Genomic DNA, 23410 nt, shown 5'->3' with positions numbered 1-23410 from the left:
AGATCTTATTTGGAGCTATTTTCTAAAATCCTATGGAGAAATCTCATTGCATTTTTGTCGAGGGAAGCCATGCGCAGCTTACTTCCGGGTTTTAGGACGCGTCACTGCAGCTCTCTCGTCTCCTCTTCACACACCACACTTTTCGCGGCACACGTACTTACAGCCAATCAGCTCTGAATGATGTGAGATGACGTATGGGGATGGCAGCCTGATGGCAGCTCTATGCCCCTATGGTCATTATTTTTTTGCCACACACATTAAATAGGAAAATATTCTGAGCATGCGCAGTGTAGTTTTTACAGTCACCTTTGACTTAGACAGTGAGAGGGAGGGGCATGATCGGGTTTTGTCCCACATGGCTCTAAACAGCTCAATATGCACACACTGTAGAGTAGACACTAATTAGAAGAACACAGACTAAAACAGCAATGTACAGACTAATCAGATGATTAAACATGATCTTAAAATATATTTTATATATTTTTTAATTTATTTTTTGCATTTTTTTGTATATATTATATTATCTACGGTCAGTGGCGGCGCCAGGGTATGGCTGGGGTAGGCTACAGCCATACCAAGAAATGGCTTAGCCCTACCTTAGCCCCACCATGAAAAAGTATGTTAAAGTAAGCATGTTGAGAACACGGATTGCGAAAATCTACCGGTCGTGTCCATAACACACAAACTGATCCTGCTGTAACAAGTGCACGTTACTGACGTAATATGGTTGAGACCATTCGGGCTTATGCCAGAGGGGTGCAAGGAATAGTCTAAGTAGTGGGGCAGTTTTATACACTAAAGGTGTGAAAATTCTCTGGCGTTATAATATCAGCGCGGCCGCGGTCAGATGAAAATGCCTCCGAATGCAATTTGAATATACAGCCAATCAGAGCAAAGAAACGTTGGGTCTGCTGCGTCATGCATTACACAGTGAAAAGTCCCCAAACTCGCGCCGAGTAAATTGCAGACAGACAGCAGAACTTCTAGGATTAATTGTATATTTCAGATGGATAGATTTGTTCTTAAACGCCCTCGCATTGAGGTACAAGTCGAACAGGTGCCAGAGTCACACGACCCACCTGAAGAGTGAATAGTGAGTTTTGAATATATTTTGTAATAGTCATTTGAAAAAGTGTTTTGTATGACAATAGAGACACAGGCCACCTGTTGTGTGCTGTGTCAGTCTCTCTCTGTTGACCTGTGTCTGTGTCTCTCTCTCTCTCTGTCTCTCTCCCTCTCCGTGTCTATTCTATATGCCAACTTTTCTTGTTTCTGCCGCTGCGTAGCATGTTGTAACAACGTGGAATTAGCAGAATAGGCTATTGTATTGTTTAACTCACACCTGTTGCTCTCGATGTAATTTAGCTGATAAAAGGAGACTAATACAAGCTAATAAAAGCCTCACGCTTGGCGTTTCACTGTCAAGGGGGGCGATATAGCGTGTATGTAATTACATTACAAATACTGATTTGAGCCCCACCACTGTATGGGTTAGCCCTACCATAGATTACCCAACAAAAATACTCTGGCGCCGCCACTGTCTACGGTGCAGCCGTTGGCTGACACTTTTAGGCACCGGCCACAGTTACTACGGTTCTAAGCCGTGTAAGTACTGGCCATAGTTACAACTGTAACTACGGTTCCAAGCCGTGTAAGTACTGGCCACAGTTACTACTGTAACTACGGTTCTAAGCTGTGTAAGTCAGAGTTCCCGTTAGAATATTTTTTGCCGGTCAACATGTCCGTTAAAGTTTAAATCTTCCGGACAAAATGAGAAAAGTGCCGGTCAAAGGTTAAAAAAGGTAAACACGTTTTTTATTATTTCTAAAAATTAAAAAAAAAATTTTTTTTATTTTTTTAATTATAAATAAACTGTGAACTTTTATGCTACGATGTATGTGATGTCAGAACAAAACAAAAAAAATCGCAGGCTACGTCAAATAAATGCATGTGTCTGTGATTTGTGATTCGTCCCCATTTAGACCAATCACAGCGTCACACTCTGCCGCCTATTCTGGATTTGTTTATTGTGCATTCTGTAGACTCCCATTTCTGTTTGCATTACAAAATGGACATCAGAAATTGGCTCAAAAGCTCTAAGGATTTATTAAAACGAAATAGCGATGAAAGAACTGCAGCCGATGGTGCTGCTGGCGACCCTGCACCTGCCGTTGCAGCAGCACGCCTTAATGTCACAAGCTTGACCTCGGCAAACCCCGGGGCTGAGTTAGCGATGATCTTGGGGTTAATAAACCCAAGCAGGTGAAGCTGGATCGTTATCCAGGGAGATTTTCAGGAAAGAAGCTCACTTTTGCCGCTGCATGGTCCACAACAGACCATGGCTTGAAGATTCGTTAAAAGCAGACGCAGCCTTTTGTTTCCCCTGTAGACAGTTTAAAGTGAATACGTCTTCATCTGATGCGGCTTTTACTGTCAAAGGTTTTTGCGACTGGAAACACGCATTACAGACTGATAAAGGACTGCTAAGGCATGCCGCATCAAAAGAACACATTTCATGTGAGAGTGTGTGGAGAGAGAGATACGCGAGATAACAAATAAGGAAATGAGTACTTTGGTGCAGATCAGCTGCACGGAGCCATTATTACGTGTCAGCTGTCGTTTATATTATAGCTTTTTTAGCTGTCAACCTTGCTCGTGATTTACCAGTGTTTGTGCTGCCACGCACACAATGTTTCAAAGTGGTTGCTATGTTGCCCTTGATTTGTGTATGTTTGCGATAAGTGTGCGTCTTTACGCAATGCTGTTGGCCTTGCTGTTTGAAATATATTGTGCCGCAGGCCCGCAGCACGTGACGGTTTTGTGTGCCCTCCCATGAAAATCATAGGCCCTCCCTTTAGATTTGTTCTGGCGCCGGGTCTGGCTAGGATACCGGCTAAAGTTAGCAACACACGTTAACCATGAACAGCCTATTAATCCGTTCTCTTAATGTTATTTCTTCCAACGTTGTGGAATTAGAGAAAAGGGGCTTCTTAACGTGCTTTTATCCGGGGTGGAGGGAGTTACATATTAGTTAAATATAACATTGGGGCGTGTGATTGTAGTGGGTGGAGAAATGAGGATATCCATTTTGGAGTTCCAGCTAGTATAATATAGTTAACGTTACACAATAATAAGGAAGAGAGCTATTTGTGTGATACATCGCCATTGATATGGATTTAGAGTGGATATTTGAGACTTCCAAACAGTAAACAAAAACGTAACTTATGGGTGAGTGTTTTTAGCAGAGCCATATTATGTCCTTGTGATTCTGTTGATTATTACCTGTCTGTATTATATTGCAGCTCAGCTGATGTTGGATTGATGGCAAAGGGAGAGGGACTTAAGTGAGAGTGAAAACACAAGGTAAGTTTAAAATAGGTCAGCAATTTCCCATCCTATAGGTTGCTAGATGTATCTAACCCTTTCTCCTGTCTCCCTCTTTCAGCACAAGAACCCCACGGGGATTCAATGGAGCCTGAAGACCTGCACTGAGACCCTCACCCTGCACCTGAGTCTCACCTCCCAGAGCTTTGCAAGCCTCTCCCTGTTCCTTATTTTGATTAAACAGACATTAAGCTTCCCAATGGTGTGGTCTTCGTTTTGTGAAAAATATGATTACCTCACATATGTTGTTGCTGTTGTTGTCTTTTGTGATAGTTAAATTGCTCCTGTTGACTTGAGCCAGCCATTCTTTCCTCCTCTCTGTGTCAGTGAGGAAACTTTACATTCATACTCCTTTCTCTGAGCGCTTGGAGCATCCCGAGGCAGCACAGCAAACCATGGGGGAGACTATATGCCGGACAACACGGAGGAAAAGGCACAGACAAACTGCATGATATGCTATTCAATGTTTATTGAATTCCATTTATTTACAATGGATGTTCCAAAAACAACACATGTAACATCATCATCATGCTGCTAGTCCTTTGACTCATTGTGCTGTCAGTTGACAATCATTGATAGGCACCTGTGGGTCTCCTGTCCTTTCTGAAAGTCATAAAGATTACATTAGTACTTTAGATTACTTGTGTCCTCAATTACCAAGGGATTACTAAAACCACCATGAATTAAAGAAATGGTAGAAATGTATCTAATCATAATTTTTAAACCTTCCTTCCCACCCTCTAAATATATCAATAAACATTAGGATGTGATGCTCCTGACTACCATACAAGTTTAAGAAGATAATATTTGTTTTAAAGAATTCAAAGCAATAAACAACAGGCTCTTTAACCAAGGCAACGTTAGCCTAACATGTATGTTAACAGGTAAGATAGCTGTTCACACTATGTATATTTTCTACGTTGTAATGCTATGTTATTTCTATTTAAGATGTTTACATTTTAGATTGTTTAATTATAGTCTTTTAACTGTCTAATGTACAATGCCTCCTTGTCTTTTGCTGCTGCAGCGTAAACATTTCCCCAATTGGTATCAATAAAGTATAGGCTACTTCTTATTTTATCTTAATCCTCAAATATTAGCACATTTTTAAAAAAAAACACACATTGATGTAACTACACACATATCGATATGTTGTATAAATATTGCAAATCAAAACCTTTATTGACCACTAATTACCAAAAATTGCATTTATATCCTGTTATTAATGCATTCAAATCGTGATTCAAATGGCCCGCCACGAACTTCCGGGAACTTTCTGAGTCTCTCTGAACCACGTGACGATCAAGCATTTTGGACTTCCGCTGGAGCAACTCTTCTCTCAACATGGCGCTGGACCAGCCAATCAGAATTGACCTTCTCGAGTTCTCCGATTGGTTGGTTTTGTGGCACATTTGTAACGCTGTGACAACTTGAGCGAGCGCAGGCAAAGCTGAGCGCGCTCAGGCTGGAGAGGTCGAGCGAGCGGGGGAGAGAGAGCGCGTGCAGCGGTCTGCTTGCGCACGGAGCAGGAGTTTTATGAGAGAAAATATATTTCTCTGTGTATGGAGTCAGATTTGGGTCAATATTCTCGCGCGTAAAACAAGCTACTGACGAGCGGAAAATGTGCTTTTACACAAGCATAAAATGACCCTCGCGCGCAGATTAAACCCCCGCGAGCGGCTCTGAGACAGCCCTCTTGCTTGCTCGCGGGAGTGTCAGCCTCGCGGAGTCTGTTTACGCGCGCGTGAAAAGTTTCTGGCACTTTGGGGCGGAGCCACTGGACTTTGATTGACAGCTGCCAGGAAACCCGGGGTTGCCAGGTTTGATAAATGCCTGAACTACCAAGAGCCGAGCAGTGACGGCAGCAAAATCTAGGTGCGTACAGCAGACAGTAGCTAGCAGTTTTCGACGGACACAGCCCACTGAAAAATATATTGTTTTATATCAAATTAATGTATATTACATTACATTGCATTTAGCTGACGCTTGTATCCAAAGCGACTTACAATAAGTACATTCGACCAGGAAGACACAACCTTGAAGAAAACAGAATCATATATATATATATATATATATATATATATATATATATATATATATTAGCTGTACACTTTACGAATATAATAGTTTTTTATGGACAACTTTACCATTCAATCTCGTCCAACTGATTTTGCTGCCGTGACTGCTCGGCTCTTGGCAGTTCAGGCATTTATCAAACCTGGCAACCCCGGGTTTCCTGGCAGCTGTCAATCAAAGTCCAGTGGCTCCGCCCCAAAGTGCCAGAAACTTTTCACGCGCGCGTAGACAGACTCCGCGAGGCTGACACTCCCGCGAGCAAGCAAGAGGGCTGTCTCTCTCGCGAGCGAGCGCAGAGCCGTTCGCGTGCGCAGAGCCGCTCGCGGGGGTTTAATCTGCGCGCGAGGGTCATTTTATGCGCGTGTAAAAGCACATTTTCCGCTCGTGAGTAGCTTGTTTTACGCGCGAGAATATTGACCCAAATCTGACTCCATACCTGTGCTCAAAACTGTTCAAGTGCGCGCTCAATAGCATTTTCTATGCTCAACATGTTTCATTGCGTGCTCAGGATAGAGGCACAAATATAACGCCATACACTGCGACAGAGTCCAACAGAGAGGCAGGAGCTGCGGGACAGTAGCCTAGAAGCAGGGTTGGGTTGTAACGGAATATATGTAACGGCGTTACGTAATTAGAATACAAAAATCAAGTGTATTCAGCTGGCGTTACATTTGAAAAACGAGTAATCTCATTACAGTTACTTTCGTAAACCTGAAGTGAATACATTTTGGAATACTTATTGGAATTATTGGTGGAAAAGTTTCCTCACAAAATGTAATATTCATTACCTGCAGAACTGTGTGCAGTGCACAGCGCTGCAGCATGTCTGTGAGCGAGAGAGATGCAGCGTGTCTGTGAGGCCCCGCCCCCGCACGCAGATTAGAGAGAGAGAGAGATCTCTTTTAAAATATAATGAAAGTTAGAAACGGAGATGGTTAGATAAAATGTGCAAGATAACGTTTATGTAGCATTTCTTTATTGTCGAAATGATGACATTCATAACGGGATAAAATCAAAGTGAATGGCCTGCTGCTGCTGAATGCATGGGGCAAGTGACTGGAAAACGTTTTAAAAGTTATTACATCGTTTCAGATAATAATAATAAATAATAATGATAATTCATTCTATTTAGGGGTGCTTTTCAAAGCACCAAGGACACCTTACAATTCATAACATATTCCAAGGAAAGGTTTTAAGGCAGTACAAAGAATGCAGTCCGGGTGATGTTTTTTATGTGGGGTGCAGATGAGAGGGAGCTGTCCAGAATGACACCAAGATGTTGTGTTTGAGTTCTTGATAAGCCATTAAACAGTAAAATACGTGTCTCCTGTTCACCCAAACATACCCATCTGTTATGGAAAAATAAAGTATTCCAAAAGTAATCTGAATACGTTACTAACTGTATTCTGATTACTTTCAGAGCATGTATTCAGTAACTGATTACATTTACAAAGTAACCCTCCCAACCCTGCCTAGAAGTGATGCTTCGTTAGCGTGAAGAGTCTGCTAAGCTTTATGCGGTCCGCAGTACCTGAGCGTGCTCCACTAGCATTGTGGACTATATAAAAATGGCTGGCCCGCGATAGTGTCTATTTGGATACATTTTGGCCCTTGGACAAATGTAGTTGGTGATCCCTGGTCTATGGTGTCGACTCGTCAGCAGCAGCTGATCTCTCTCTCCCGTCAGATTAGACTTTACTCGCGTTTATGTCCATATCGATCAGATCCAGCTAGTTCTAGCTAATGATAGGACTACCTGCTTATTAAAAGACACCTAAACAATAAGCGTCGCTATGCAACCGGGTGAGGCCGCAAAGTATAGCGCAGCATTATGCATTTGTTTACATGCCCACCGGAACCCAGAGGCATTACCAACAGATCAACGCACAATCAACCCATACAGGACATCTCTTTCTCCACATTACGTGTTAGACATTATAATTTACTATTCTTGTCTGTCACATACTCTTTTGTCTGTCACATAAATGGCGCAAGTTGCGCAACTGATGTGGTATTGCGCTAAACGGAAATTATTTTGAACGGACACTTTGACCGGAGAGATTTAGATTTGCCGGTCTTTAGCATATTTTACCGGTCGTAGTCCGGTAATTACCGGCTAACGGGAACTCTGGTGTAAGTACTGGCCATAGTTACTACTGTAACTATGGTTCTATGCTGTGTAAGTACTGGCCATAGTTACTACTGTAACTACGGTTCTAAGCCGTGTAAGTACTGGCCATAGTTACTACTGTAACTTCGGGTCTAAGCCGTGTAAATACTGGCCAGTTACTACGGTTCTATGCCGTGTAAGCACTGGCCATGGTTACTGCTATAACTACGGCTCTGTGCTGTTCTCTTCTTTAGAAGCTAGTTATCTGGTCTTAAACATTTGTGTTTGACTTGATCTCGCTTGATTGTTAGCAGCAGCCGCTTGGCTAACGTCTTGCGTGTACTGTTAAGCTTCATTATTAACTCAGCTGGTGAAGGCAGTGCTCTCGCTCCCGGTAACGTATTGTTTTGAGCGGGGGGGGCCCGCTCACCCCCGAGGAGGCTTCCCACTCCTCTGCTCAGAGCTCTTTGCAGGGCACGGAGGATGCTTTCATGGCGGCCATTATTCGTGCAGCCCTGGTACGCTTGCAGCTTCAGGTTCCGCAGGCCGACTCGGCTCAGGCTAGCGCCTTTTTCAGGCATAACCCTGCCCCTTTTCACTCCCACTGTTCCTCCTTCAGAGGAGTACCTGAGGGAGCTCCATGCATGCTGGAGAGACACCAGGGCCCTCTCCCACTCTGCTGCCAGGCAGGATCCGGCGAGGGTGGGGCTGGGTCGCTTGCCATCCATTGAGCCTGCCATTGAGATGCCAGGTGCCCTCGGCCTCAGTGCAGGGTCACAAACGAGCTGCTCTGTAGGGCCTACGACACAGCGGCACGGGAACTCCCTCTCCCATCTGATGCTGGCTTTCTCTACCTCTCTGCAGCAGGCTCTGGCTGAGCCTTCTTTGCTGGGCCTCAGTGATGCATCACTGTAAGCCGTTGCCCTAATGTCTAGGGAATGGGGACGAGTTATGTCCTTATTGGTGCAGACTCGTCGCCAGGTTTGGCCTACTCAGTCACCACTGTCGGAGACATGTCCTCCATTGTGAGCCAGTCGAGCCAGGGGAGCTGTTTGGGGCAGCTGCCCTGTAGGCACTGGAGCGTGCTGCCCAAGCTAGGCAGACCAGGCAGCAGCTCTCGGGTCTTTATAGGCCTGTGCCCACTCCCAGCAGGCCCAGGGGCCCCTCTAGCAGCCGCTCTCAGCCACCAGCTTACAGTGGTGGTCTGCACAGGTCCCAGCGCCCCACTCATCCACCTCCCAGGGGCTTTCGTGCCGCAGGCCTTCTAGGCGGCTTCGTGCCTCAGAGCCTTACCGGCGCCCCCCCCCGTCGGCTGCTTTCCCAGCAGCAGCTCAGTTACTGGGCTGTCTGTACTTCCGGCCAGAGGTTGCGCTAGACTTTTTCGCTGCCCGTCAAAACCCAGAATTACCCGTCGGCCTTTACACAACTCTGCTCTGGGGGGAAGAGAGAAGCATGCTCGTGAACTGTCAACGGGAGGGGGGGACAGTTGACATGCTGCACCTCGCGGGAGCGTGCAGCGTACAGCCAAAACTCACAGACATTTCAATGATTTGTACGGCACAGTTAGGTTTGGAAACGGTATAATTTCCTTTTTGGAGGGCATGCATAACACGGCATAACACCCATAAGCAGCCTCGCTGCGGGGAAACTTTGGCGCTGTTCCGAGTTTGTTCTAATCTGTCAAAATGACGGACTGCTTTCAGATTTGTCCGTCATTGTTACGAAAAATCCGTCATAGATGGAAAATATTTGGTTAACGCGACCTCTGCTTCCGGCCCTTGGGTGGTTTTTGACTTAACCCAGGGATACGAACCGCAGTTCCGGCCCCGAGCCTTCGGCCGGGTCAAAAAGACAGTCGTCAGCGATCCGGCAGATGCCCTAGCTCTGGCCCAAGAGTTGTCCGTCCTTCTGTCCAAGGACGCAATCGAGCCAGTAGACCCCTCTGCTTAGCCCAGGGGGTAATACTCGGCGTACTTTCTCGTGAGCAAGAAAGTCGGCGGATTTCGCCTGATCTTGGACCTCAGAGGAATCAACAGATTCCTGAAGGTGCTGCCACTCTATATGCTGACCACAGCACATGCACAGCCGTGGACTTGAGGGATGCCTACTTCCACGTGGGCCGGGCAACATGGTGCCTTATATTCAGTTCCTTCGGCCCTTGGGCAGGCTGCCTCGGCCATTGGGCCATTGGGCCCTTGGGCCCGCTGGCGTTGCGCCCCATACAGATGTGGCTGAACAGCCTTCACTTGGATGCCAAGTGGCACAGGCGCAGGAAAGTCAGGGTGTTGCAGCGTTGCCTCCACTCTCGGTCACACTGGAGGGGCCTATCTCCTGATGGGCATGCCCATGGGCGCCATCCCATCCCGCCAGGAGACCGTCACCATAGGTGCAGGTCTGTCAGGGTGGGGTGCAGTACGGCAGGGCAGGACCGTTCAGGGTCAGTGGTCTGCCCAGGAGGGTGCACGCCATGCCAACATGCTAGAGCTTTGGGCTGTGCAGCTTGCACTCACGCACTGTCTACCCCTACTGGGGGGCAAGAATGTGCGTGTTTCTTGGGACAGCATGTACGCTGTTGCCCAGACAGCAGTCCCTTCTAGACAGTGGGCGTTCTCACTCCACTCTGAATTTATGTGGCTGCTATTTCTGCCTGACATATTCGGGTCGACGGTGCCACGGCGGGGTGCCACAGGTCGGTATCCCTCTTCCTGAGAGGGGCTTTACGGCAGCATCCCCCCAGCACCCCGAGGGCTCCGGCTTGGGACCTGCCCCTGCTGCCGGATGCCCTATCATCTCCTCCGTTCGAGCCCCTGGCCCAGGTGGAGCTTAAGTGGCTGTCCTTAAAGGCAGCATTTCTGCTTTCCATGACCTCAGGGAAACGAGTTGGAGAGCTACATGCCCTCTCCGTGAGCGATACATGCCTGAGGTGGAACTCCGATGGCTCGGGTGTTGCTCTCTGGCCGAACGTGGCGTTCCTGCCCAAGGTGCTTCCACTAGCCCACTCCAATCGGCCTATCCAGCTGGCGCGCTTTAACGTCCCACAGGAGAACGGCACGCCTGAGTTGCTGTGTCCTGTGCATGCCCTAGAGGCGTATATTGGTGCTATGGCCCATATACGACAGTCAGAGCAGCTCTTCATTTGCCATGGCGGCACGAGAAGGGACTGTGCTCTCTCCAAGCAGCGGCTGTCCCACTGGGTTGTGGATACAATCTCACATGCCTATGGGGCCAGTGGCCGCCCCCCGCCATCAGGGGTGGGATGTCACTCTACAAGGAGCATCTCAACGTCTTGGGCTGCCCTGAGAGGGGTGTCCCTGGAGACCATCTGCGCTGCGGCGTCGTGGGCATCGTCTGGCACATTCTCCAGGTCAATGTCGCCACTCCCCATCCTTTGGGCGTGGTCCTGTTGCCGAGCTCCGCTGCTTCCAGCTAGGTAAGCAAGTGTTCGGATTCTTCATGACATGGTTGGTATAGTCATCCAGTGATAAAAGCACCGCCTCTGGCCAGAGTTTCCGGTCACTCAGAATTCTTGTGTGCTCGCGAGAAGATTCTGGGAACCGATCCACTAATGACGCCGGCCTATGTAGCCGTAGTCACGTGGGTCACAGGTGACTTTGTTGATATTAGGTACTCGAACTGCGCATGCGTGCGATGGACATATCCAATGCTAAAAGCACCCCCCCTAGCGGTCATCCGGGACTCATGGAACCGTAGTTACAGCCGTAACTATCGTTTTCAGTTTTCCGTTTTCAGAGCGTAACGTAGCTTTCGGTTTGGGCAAACTGCGTGCGCATCACTCTCACTCCTCAATGGTAACGTGTAGGTGGATTTAGGAACTTCCCCTCGATTATATTGGCTCTAACGGTTCAAAAGAGGTGTCAATCACGAAAATCGACCAATGGGTTCCAGAGATATGGCAAATACACCCAAATGACCCCAGAGGTGGGTTTTTCTTTCTAAACCTCTCTAAAAAGGTCAAATTTCACTTGTTTTGCATCAATCTTGATACAGGGTACTTATCATATGTTATAGTTTGGATTCCTAAAGCTTTTAGTCTACTATCCCATCATTCAAGGTTGGTTTTCACTATAAATAATGGGTTTTTTTTGGACGGAAACTATAATTTACATTTGTTTACTATATTCAATCTGAATTTACTTTAAAATAAAAATGTCAAGCTTGCAAAAAAAACACAATGTTACTGTACTGGAACATATAATTAGCTACAATATCTCACTAAGACAAACAAAAATGGGAACAATGTTCTCAGTCTGAACATTAAGTGTAGAGATGGAGCCACAGCTATTTAATTGAAATAATGAACTTCTAGTGACATTTTCTATTTGTTTTGTGGTGCTAATTTCAAGGACAATTAACTTGAAGGCTGAAGATTTGTTGATTGTTTTTTTTTACTACAATCACTCAAAAAAGCACAATACTAAACAGTTTCATTGCTAGCATAAATCCTATGATTAATCAAATCTACACTGGACATCTTGGTTTCAGAGCAACCATGACTAAAATAGGGAGCAATGTAAACTTGATTTGGATATTTCATCATTAATTTTATAATAATGACTATATTTAAGATATTTACCTCTCCAACCATGCCGTTCCACTCCCCATCTATGTTCTTCCCATGCCTCCCATTGGTCACCAGGTAGAGGTCATAGGTGAAACCCACTATTTTGGCCAGTCGCTTGAGGACGTCGATGCAGAACCCTTTGCAGCAGTGCTTCATGGGCCCGGCGCCATCCACCACCAAGCTGAGGAGATAATTGGAGAAAAGACAGATAAGTGAGATAGTGAACTTGCATTTTTTTAAGACATAGAGATATTTTATCAGGGGCGCTTTGACCTAGATGGGCTGATTGGCTGTTGCAGAAATTGACAAAGAAGGAGATGCCACTTCAGAGGCAGAGGGAGAACAGGAGAGTGAGGAAGGTATGAATTATTGGCTGAAGACTGAGTGGATTGATTCCGAGAGTTTTGGCTTTCGTGTTTGGAGAGGCAATGCTTGACAGGTCAGAAAGCTCACAAGTAACAGGGAAAATAAACAAATTAAACTGCATTTTTGTTCTTGGAAGCCATATTAAAAAAAAAATGTTTACAATGGCCTTTGAAAGCCTCTTTCCTGTGCGACTTGATGTAATGAACCCTTCACCCTAAACGCATTGCAAGCAGATCACATATACTTGAATCCGAGTGCATTTAGATAACTATCAGTCAGGGGTGAACTGTTAGCGCCCCACTGCACCTCGCGGGAGCGTGCACAGCGTAAAGCAAGTACTCACAGACATTTCAATGATCTGTTCGGCAAAGTTAGGTTTGGAAACTATATCATTTCCTTTTGGGAGGGCATGCATAATAACACGGCATAACACCGGAGCCCCGCTGCAGGGAAACTTTGGCGCTGTTCTGAGTTTGTTCTAATCTGTCAAAATGACGGACGGCTGTCAGATTTTTCTGTCATTGTTAAAATAAAAACGTCATAGACGGAAAATATTCGGTTAAAGCGACCTCTGCTCCCAATGGACCCCCAGACACTCATGGCAGCTATGGCCCTGTTACCAAGCAACACAACTTGCGCAATTCTATTTGTATCATAAATACAAACCACGTCGAACATTTCACTCCTCTGTATTTTTACTGCAAATAAAGTTGTGTAATTTAAAAGTTATTTCATTATACAAATACATTAAATCATTGATATGATATTTTTTCTTAGATAGTGTTCACCACAAAAATGTATGAAAGTAAGAAACTAGGTTGTGATCACGTTTAGGTAAATCCTAATTTCCCATTGAATAAACAATTCAATAACACCCAATAACATTGGGTTTTAGTCTACAGTGGGAAAGTTAGTTAGTGAAATACTTGATTCTGATTGGTCAATTTGGATATTTCGGAGGTTATTAATACTCACTAACAAGACGCTGCTAAGGATAACATGACCGTTGCTAAGGAGGATATACAGAAATAAGTCTGGTCGATTTAATGTCGGCTATGGACCACATGGATGAGTGGTTTACTCATCCATCAGAAAAACACCATGGAATACTTTTTGAATATTCACTTTCAGGAAAGTTTGGATTCATGATGGCTAAACTGTCTCCAGTAATGAAAAGAAAACCAGTGGAAGAGAAGGAAAGAGGTTAAAAGACAGACAGGAAGTAAACACTGAAGGGAACACGGTATGAGTTCTGGCGTTGCTTAAAGACGTGTTAATAGGCGTTTTCACACCGGAGTACTTTTTCCATACTTTTCCCAGAAATAGTTCCGATAGTTCCTGGGATGTTGCGTTCACACCAAAAAGATCTTTTTTTTCGGGAACCTTTTCACCCCTTTTTAGTCCCTGCTAGAGAGCAGGGACTTTCCTGCGGAGAAAAAGGTTCCAATTTCTGATTGGCTGGGCGAATTGCTAACCACGCCCCGTAAAACTCTGAAAAATGTTTGTGAAGCCGCCATTTTATTTCCTCGCATTAGCCCAGCGCACCAACGGAGAGAGACTAACTTATGGCAACACAAAATAAAACGTGGGATCGGTGGACTGATGAGGAGGTGTCGGCGCTTCTGGCGATTTACCCGGGGCTTTGGGTGGCGATTTACTGCCACCCAAAGTCCCGGACTCCAGGGGGCTCCGGGACTTCGGGTGGCAGTATACGCTGTGAAGTTGTTTGCGGCCTGCCAGTAAACACAAAGCAGAAGAAGAATAAGTGATGTCAGCGGCTTCATTTGCGTAATCCTTCCTCGCATAGAGTATGTTTACCAGAGATTTATCATCCAAAAGGATTAGCTGAAAAATGCTAAAACAAATACTGCTTACAATTGGGTAAATTCTCTGTAGGAAAAAACCCGCCTGGAGTGTTATTTCTAATCAATGCTGGTCATGATAATGTCCTTTGATAGAGTTGCAGGGTTGGATTTTATTTTTTTTAATGGCTTGCCCTTATTCTGAATAAAATGCAGTTACATTTTCATAACTCAATTGTGTCCCCGTAAGTCATATGCATGTTTCATTTGATGCATTGAACAAATACATCGATATGATAGGAGAAAATAAAAGAATAACACATTTTAGATATGCAGCCGATCAGAGAAAAAAGTAAGCTACACATTACATTTAATAGTACCTCAGTTAATATATATATATATAATATATATAAGAAAAAAGTAGGTGAGGTAGAAATGTTTCAAGAAAGAAAACTGTGTCAAAGTAGGTTGATTAACAAGAGAGCAAACTTAATTTCTAGTCAATAAGACTGATGGAGGATGAACTTGTTATCTTTCCATTGGCCAAGCTATGTGCTGGCAGGAAGAAAGCTTATCTGGGATAGACCAGGAGCCCAGAGCGGGCACACACACAGAAACACACCATACATGCTCACTCGCTCTATGTTCATCTTATCCCTTTGATTTACTTTTGTTGCAAATGACCTTATACACATACGAAACAAGAGGAACACTGATTGTGAAGTAGTCTTAATATAACTGATACTTTAAATGTATATATGCCACATGATATAAGAACATCAAATAAGTAATCAGCATCATATTGTTGGAACTCATCAGCGTCATGCGTTGGAAGGGATACAGGAGGGATCTCTTGTTCCATGAGTCTAAGTGTCTCGATTGATTAAAAGACAATTAACCTTACTTTGCTGTGGTTTATATTACTGTTTTTTAATGAAGAGTTTTGCCAATACTGGGCTCTTAATTGCATGCTTTACGGCGGTGTACCATATGACTTTTAACGTGTCAGTAACCGCTGTGATGAAATTTGCTTTCCTCCCTGGGATAATTACGTTTTTGATGTTTGAATCTATTGATCCTAAAAACCTCTTAATTTAAGCCTATTCCTCTCTGCTCACCAGCAGTACCTGGAGATGGTAAAGATTGACTGTCCTGCATGGACGCTTGGAGAGACAGTTCAATTACACAAGGGATCAGAGCCGGAAACATCTTGTTTCAGTTCGCTCTCTATCCGGCACTTTAACAGTAACACTATTTGTTACTTTCTAGTAAGATTTTTTGGCTGATAAGGGTTTAAAAAGAGAAATCCTCAAGAGTCGAAAATATGTCATCTATATTATTATTATTTTCACTGCCCATGCCTATAATAAACTGCGGTTCATCCTGACCTGCACAGTCTTTGCAATGTTAATTATTTCACATGTTTTGCTTTTATTTAATACTGAATCATTTGAAAGCTTTCATCCACTCTCAAGTTAATTAGTTGTGGTCATTTTGATTTGATCTGTATAATGGATAATGGTTGAAAACTATTGATGAAAGCACTGTATTTATAGCATCAGCAATGTCCCCTGCTATGGAGAACACCCTCTTGCTAGGGACAGAGGTAGCATACAAGTCAGTCAATGCTTTCCAAAAGCACGAGCAGTGAACTCCAGGCCCACGTGACTGAACTAAAAATTGAAAGAAACAGACTAAGAAATGACGTAAGCTCCATGATCAAAACTGCCAAAAAGAATTTCATCAATGTCAAAACTGAGGAAAACTAAAATAAACCCTGTGAACTTTGGAAATTACTCAATAACCTGCTTGGCTGCAGTAAAAAACTCAAAACGAGATTTTCTAACTTAAACATAAAGACAGATAACAGGCTCATCACAGACAAACTGGATGTGGCCAAGTACTTGACGTTTTTTTTCACAAACATAGCCACAACTCTTGTAAATAAATTACCCTCCCACTCAGGGCTTTTTGGAGTAGATCACATCATGACCTACTACAAAAACCTAGGGGTACGCAAAGATGATTTCAGTCTAGCAAGGGTAACAACAGCAGAGGTACTCATTAAACTGAGCGCCCTCCAACCTAACAAGGCCACTGGCCACGACAATATCCCCTCCAAATTCCTCAGAGACACAGCAACTGCCATCTCACCAGTCATAGCTCACATAATTAACCTCTCCATAAAACAGGGACACGTACCCAAAGACTTCAAAATTGCAAGAGTAACCCCCCTGCACAAAAAGGGCAGCAAATTGGACCCAGGCAACTACCGCCCTGTTTCTATACTTACCTCCATCTCGAAAGTCATGGAAAAAATAGTATATGAACAGGTCGAAAAGTACCTCGCGGAAAAGAAACTAATCTATGAATTTCAATCTGGCTTTAGAACATCCCACTCCACTGACACATGCCTTCATTATTTGAGCGACCACATCAAACAAGAGGTGGACGAGGGCAAGTACTGCGGCATGGTGATGCTGGACCTACAAAAGGCTTTCGACACTGTCAATCACCCCATTCTGATTGACAAGCTAAAAGCAATTGGTTTTGATAAACTATCGGTGAGCTGGATGCAATCCTACCTGGAGGGGAGAGAACAGATGGTGGAGGTAAACGGTACTCTGTCCCCCCCCCCTCCCAGTGAGCTGTGGTGTTCCACAAGGAAGCATATTAGGTCCGTTACTGTTCCTAATTTATGTAAATGACATGTCATCAGCATGTGACTGCAACTTGTTCCTGTTCGCGGACGACTCAGCCCTGCTGGTCTCTGACAGGAACAGGTTGCAGGTTGAAAAAACCCTCAGCTCCGAGCTCGGCAGAATCTGCAACTGGCTCGCCGATAATAAATTATCATTACACCTGGGTAAAACAGAGTTCATTCTCTTCGGTTCGAAACATAATCTCAGCAAATCCGACGACTTCTCAGTTGCAGTGGGCGACATTATTGTCACAAGTAAGAAGGAAATTACATACCTAGGATCTATTCTTGAGGCAAACCTCTCCTGTGACAAAATGGCATCCAATGTAATAAAAAAGTCAATCAAAGAACTAGATTCCTATACCGGATCTCCTCTCTGGTAAACAAAAACACCCTGAAAACTCTGGCAGGAGCACTCATTCAAGGGTACTATGACTATGCTTGCACGTCATGGTACCATAGCACCTCCAAGGCGCTAAAAATAAAACTTCAAACATCGCAAAATAAACTGGTCAGACTACTGCTTGACCTTTCATCTAGAACCCACCTCACCTCTGCCCTCTTTGACAACCTAGGATGGCTTAGAGTAGACGACAGAGTACACCTACTTGCAATGGGCCTGGTCTACAAGATCCACTACACCTCTATGGTACCCATGTACATGTCAAAATTATTCCCAAAGGTCAAGGAATACCATGATCATAACACCAGAGGGAGCTCCACAAATCATGTGAAACCCAGATTTGGCACAAAAAAGGGGGAATACACGTTTCGCAGTTATGCCACATCAAGGTGGAACGCTCTTCCCACAACTGTAAAGGAAAGTAAAACTATACTTACCTTCAAAACCTCTCTTAAAGAGCACCTTCGGGGGAGAGCATTGCAAAACTGGCCCCGGTAATGGTACAAATCTCAACCTGTCGTACAATGGACAGCTTCCCCCCCCCATCTATGTATATACTCACATTTTAGACTCTGTTACTAACTGTATATCTGTAGACTTGGTATGTCTTAAATGTCCGGTTAGGATATATTAGAACGAAATCTAAAATGAAAATTGTAAATAAGCAATCTGTATGTAAAAAACCACCTGTATGTAAATTGTAAATAAGCCATCTGTATGTCAAATATGTCTTATATGTCTTAAATGATATGATGAGTTGGAAATGGGGGACCCTGATGTAAACAAGACGAAAGTCTTTCTCTGGTCTGCATCCCCTTAACAATTGTATGTTTTGAGCTGTACTGTACTGTACCCAATATACAAGCTGTTAATAAACTTTTCAATCAATCAATCAATCAGATACAGCCAGGTAGTGCTTTGCTAACATGGCAACATAAGGATATTTGGCGTTTGTAATAGCTTTGACTCGGTCTGAACTATTTGCGAGTGGTGGAGGCTTAAATGCTAGTGGGAGTTGGGTTTGCACTTCAGTCTTTTTTCTTTTGGTACTGGTGATATTCACGTTCGGGTGATGCCTTTTCAAATGAGTGTGCAAGTTTGATGTATTGCCGGCCTCGTAACCAATTCTAGTTGAACAATGCCGACAAACAGCTTTGGTTCGGTCCACCTGTCTTTGTCCGTCATCCTTGTACGTAACTGCGAAACCAAAATGTTCCCAAACCGGAGACTTCAATGATGCTGGAGGATTTTCGAGCTCAACTTTATCTGCGTTCGCCATTTCGACAGTTCCTCAAATTACTGACTACATTTGAACGCATCCCTGTGACCAGCTCTCATAGTATGCCTCTTGTCCAATGAAATGACTTGGTCGCTCTATGACGAGTTGAACCCAATGTGAGAGAATTACACTGAACGCTGCGACGCAGCACCTGAGATTACTTCCAAAAACTTGTTCACGTTCTCAATTTTTTACGTTTAACGTTATATTCGTTCGGTACACTTCGGTACACACGTGTACCGAACCGAAGGGCCCATACCGAATAATTTCGGTACGAATACGTATACCGTTACACCCCTAGTGCTCAGGATGAGTTTCGCTGTGTCTCGCTGTATCGCCGACCCGGAAAACCACACCGCCAGCGAACTCACACTGCAGCAGCGAGCCTCGCAATGTCCCGACCAATCAGAGCACACTGGGCTCACAGGGAGGGGGGTTCAGGAGCTCCAACAAGCCGTTTAGGACAGAGAGTGAAATTCAGTGAATACACATACAGAGATGCTGTATGAGACACCAATGTGATTTTGGAAAATTGCACAATTTAAATCTATTATAGTATTCTATAGAATTATGATCAGTAGAAATGGTCATGACATGGGACCTTTAAAACTACCATATTACACCTGAGTGAGGGTATGTTTCTGTATTATATTATTATATTATATACAGGTATCTGCTTTATACCTACAAATGATTTAGTTATTTTATTTGTAAAACGTTTAGCTTATTCACTTAATTCAAATGTACAGAACAACCATTGAGAACTTAATCTTGCAGACTTTGTATACAATGAAAAGCCCTGACCAACAGCCCTGACCAATTTGCTGCCCTGGACAATATTTTAGCTGGCGCTTCACCCCCCCCCCCCCCCCCCCCCCCAAAAAATGCAGACACTCACTATGACTCGCGCATGCATGCACGTGCACAGTTGTGGCATGACCACCAAAACAGAAAGATATGGACACAAGACGTGTGCAACTGTATTTATATCCTATCCATTTGAACAATTAAGTGGGGGGGTGGACCTAACCTCCTCAAGGGGGGCTTGCTCCCCCGGGAATATTATTTTTGTTTAATGTTGAAGTTAAAAGCATTAATCTGGTGCACTTTGAGAGCAACATGAAGAGGTCTATGGATACATCTCTCAACACCCAAATGAAACAGAACTGAAAGCAGATTTTATTTTTATTTTTACAAATCACTCCCCTTTCAAACTGTATTCTTGTTTATTAATAACAACTTTTTTGTACTGTCATATAGTATTTTATACCTGTTTTTCATCTATTCTCTTATTTTTTATAACTATAATGATCATATAAAGGTGTGCCTTTACCTCACTGAGCTGAGGTTATCAGAGCCGCTCAGTCTTTCAGGAGAGAGCTCTCTAAAGCTCTCCCCCCCCCCCGCGGCTGCTTACACAGTAAATGCCAATGTTAATAAAAGCACACAGAAGCTGTATACGTTTTTTGGGAGTTTGATTTATTTTAAATTAACACAAATACAAAATTAAAACCTATAATTGCACACTCAAACCATTATTTTAAAAAAAGAACTATTTCACATAAACCTGATTGGGGGGGGTGCGCCATAGTTTATGGGTGCTGTACGCAATATAGGCGTAGTTCTGTTAGTATAAAATAATAAGATGTACTTTGTTGATCCAAAATCGGGAAATTGTTTTGTCAAAAGTATTTCTAATTATTATTAATTTTTTTCAATTGTTGGCGCCCCCGATGGGTTGACGCCCTTTGCATTCACCTATACTGCCTATGCCAGGGGCCGGCCCTGGTAAGGACATTGTACTGTTCTGCAAAACCACATATGTTAAATGCCTATGTTTCAAAAAAATGACATGCACACAACAATTCAGCAGTTACATACTGTAGCTTTCTATTCAATAGGATATGTTTCACTCTTAACTTGATAGCATCACGGTGTATTTAAATGCTGTGTTTCATTACCTGGCATTGACAGGCATTCGACAGGGTACAGAGTCTCGGATGCAGGAGCTGGTGCCAGGGTCAGCCGGCTCCACGATGACAAATGGCCTCTCCTCCAGGGTAACCACTCGGAGGTGCTGGGAGTCGTCCAGAGGCTTCAGGAAGGAGCCGTAACGAGACCAGGGATGGTAACGCAGACGCAGGTGCCCATTTTCCCACCAGCCAACCTACAGTAGTTAGAAAGAAACACACAAACACAGATGCTCAGGGCTTTGTTTATTTTATTATCTTTTCTTTTTAATGACTGATTTTAAATGCCATTTTCTTAATGTCTTTCGTTTTTTGTAAAGCACTTTGAATTGCCTTGTGTTGAAAGGTGCTATATAAATAAACTTGCCTTGCCTGCCTGCCTTGCCTTTGGAAAACCATGGCTTGAGAACAGACTGCTTTGATACATTTCACGTCTGATCAGCTTTGTGTTTAGCACACATTTGCTAATTTGCAGGTGAAAACATTTCACTGTCACTAGGTTATAATTGGGCTCAGTGTGGTTAAAAATGTATAACCTAAGCTTCAACTCAATTTGAAGAAAAACATTATGTATTTATTAGTTAATTATTTCTTAAGACCTGCAACATGATTAATTGATTTTCACAGAAATGCCCTTGTATCTAACATTTGAACCCAACCTGGATTTATGCAAAAAAGCACCAGCTTGACTTTGGTTAGCGCTTTTGCTAGGCCATAAAAGTGCAAATAAACCGTCATCCTATACTTCACAACACCAACATCTGCTAAGAGCCACTATGGTTAATCTCTGTGGTATTTATTTCACAAAATCTTCCATCTGACCTTGCCAGTATATTACCAGTGACAGGAATGAGGATGTGTGTGTTTAAGAGGATGCAAGGTTTATACATACTGTTAGGTTACATATACCTGGAGGGCCAAACACCGCCCTTTATATGAATAGGTTTCTATCTGTGTGCCAGTCTGAACGTTGCCCTAAAACCAAAGCATTCATCAAACCTGGGGCATACACATACCAATGGATCTTAATTGTATTCAGTCTCATGCGTTTCTACGGTAAATATGTGCATAGATTAACTTTAAAACCCACAAGCACTTTCTGAATGGGCACTGGACTTATACAAATGTATAACTAAATGTAAGTTCATTCTGTAGCCTTGCTTTTATTTCTTTGTTTGGGATTTACTGTATATTCAGTCTATCTATTATATCTATCTATCTATCTATCTATCTATCTATCTATCTATATATCTATCTATCTATCTATCTATCTTTTCACTAAGCTCCAAGGGACCATTGACAGACCATGACAGGGGCCTGACAACTGTGATCACAACTTGGTAAAGTGTGTTATGGGAGATCCCTCAGCCTATCCATCTATTTACCCCCTTGAAGCAACAAGGCCTCCAACTCATATGACCAAATAGGTTGATTGTTCAAGCCCTTATTACGATCAAATAGGTTGATTGTCAAAGCGCTTATTACGATGTATAATCACGTTTTAAAGTTTTCGACCTCTAGTGCTCCTGTTGACTGCAAACGCTCCGGTGGGTCGTATATTCAGAAATAACCCTCTCTGGAAAATACTACATTTTAGGATAGTTTGGCCATTAAAATGCTTTTTGATTCGATTTCTAGCGATAAGTGTATATTGTACTTTTAGAGCAGCGTCCATGTAAAGTTAGCGTCAACCCTCACGGGGTGAAAACATTATTTCCGGTCTCGAAGTTTTCATAATAAAACCGTATTCCCCTCACTGTCAAATTATTTTAAAGCTATATCTGCAGTACTCATCTAATAAAAAACATTAGATTATCCTTGTTAATTACATGACATTAATTGGTTTAAATTGTGTACACTGCTTTTGTGTTTTTCCCATAGGTTTTTCCATTTCGATTCTGAGAGACACATTTCTTTTTTCAGAGGTTTTGATAGGCTAAAACATCGAACTACCCATAATCTTCAGCTATCGTTGAAGCTCGGTGATTGGATGTTTTAGCCGCAATGCACGTTGGGATATGGTGTTTATGCAATGTGAAATCCGAATACATTTTTAAAAAATAAGACTTTATTCCGAGTGTGCTTGCTTTTTTCTTTGAAAGTCATCACATAACGGCATTGTAATACATGGTTCGGCTGCATTAAATATTACACATCTGCCGTAGTTCTCTATTTATAGAGCCCTGATTAGAAGACCTTTGGACAAACTGGAAGAAATGCCGCCGAAACTGAATACGTGACGTGGAACATAAATATATCAGCAATTAAACAACATCTTCAATTTCTCTTCACACAATACGTCTCCTTGCAGTATCAACACTAACTCGGCTGACTTTTATATTTGATCCAATTGGTAAATAGGCTGTATTTACACCATAACGGTGCATAGCTGATAGAAAATAACTTGTCATTTTTAAAGATATTACTGATTTTCAACTGAGTTGAGAGAATAGTTAGGGGTTTTGGGTGATGGGAGACACACCTATGGAATCAGAATTTCAATAGCTTGCCATTAAATGACGGATATACCTTTCTGTCTATGATGTTTTACAAATCAGATATTAATGTGTATAACTCAATATGTGAAATAGAAATATTATAGCAATATCCTTTAAAATTATGTGAAATCATGAATAAAACTACACATCTTAAGATGTTATACATACATAAGTGTCATACACTAATAATACAAAGTTATTATGGCATTGTATGCTGTGTGTTATTTGCAACATCTTCA

General features: G+C 43.2%; 1 protein-coding gene across 5 annotated transcripts in view; it reads right to left on the bottom strand.

The window, feature by feature from the left end:
* The window catches only part of grin2da (glutamate receptor, ionotropic, N-methyl D-aspartate 2D, a), a 408557-nt gene that overhangs the window by 76973 nt on the left and 308174 nt on the right, over positions 1–23410 (bottom strand). For all 5 annotated transcript variants that reach the window (XM_034199694.1, XM_034199696.1, XM_034199693.1 and 2 more), the window contains 2 exons: positions 20665–20870; positions 12165–12333 (listed from right to left, as the gene is read on the bottom strand). In XM_034199694.1, the coding sequence (XP_034055585.1) occupies positions 12165–12333; positions 20665–20870 (375 nt within the window). The remainder of the gene's footprint in view (positions 1–12164; positions 12334–20664; positions 20871–23410) is intronic.

Source organism: Gymnodraco acuticeps, unplaced genomic scaffold (genome assembly GCF_902827175.1).
Source record: "Gymnodraco acuticeps unplaced genomic scaffold, fGymAcu1.1, whole genome shotgun sequence".
NCBI lineage: Eukaryota > Metazoa > Chordata > Actinopteri > Perciformes > Bathydraconidae > Gymnodraco > Gymnodraco acuticeps.
This window is presented reverse-complemented; position numbering and strand designations above follow the sequence as displayed.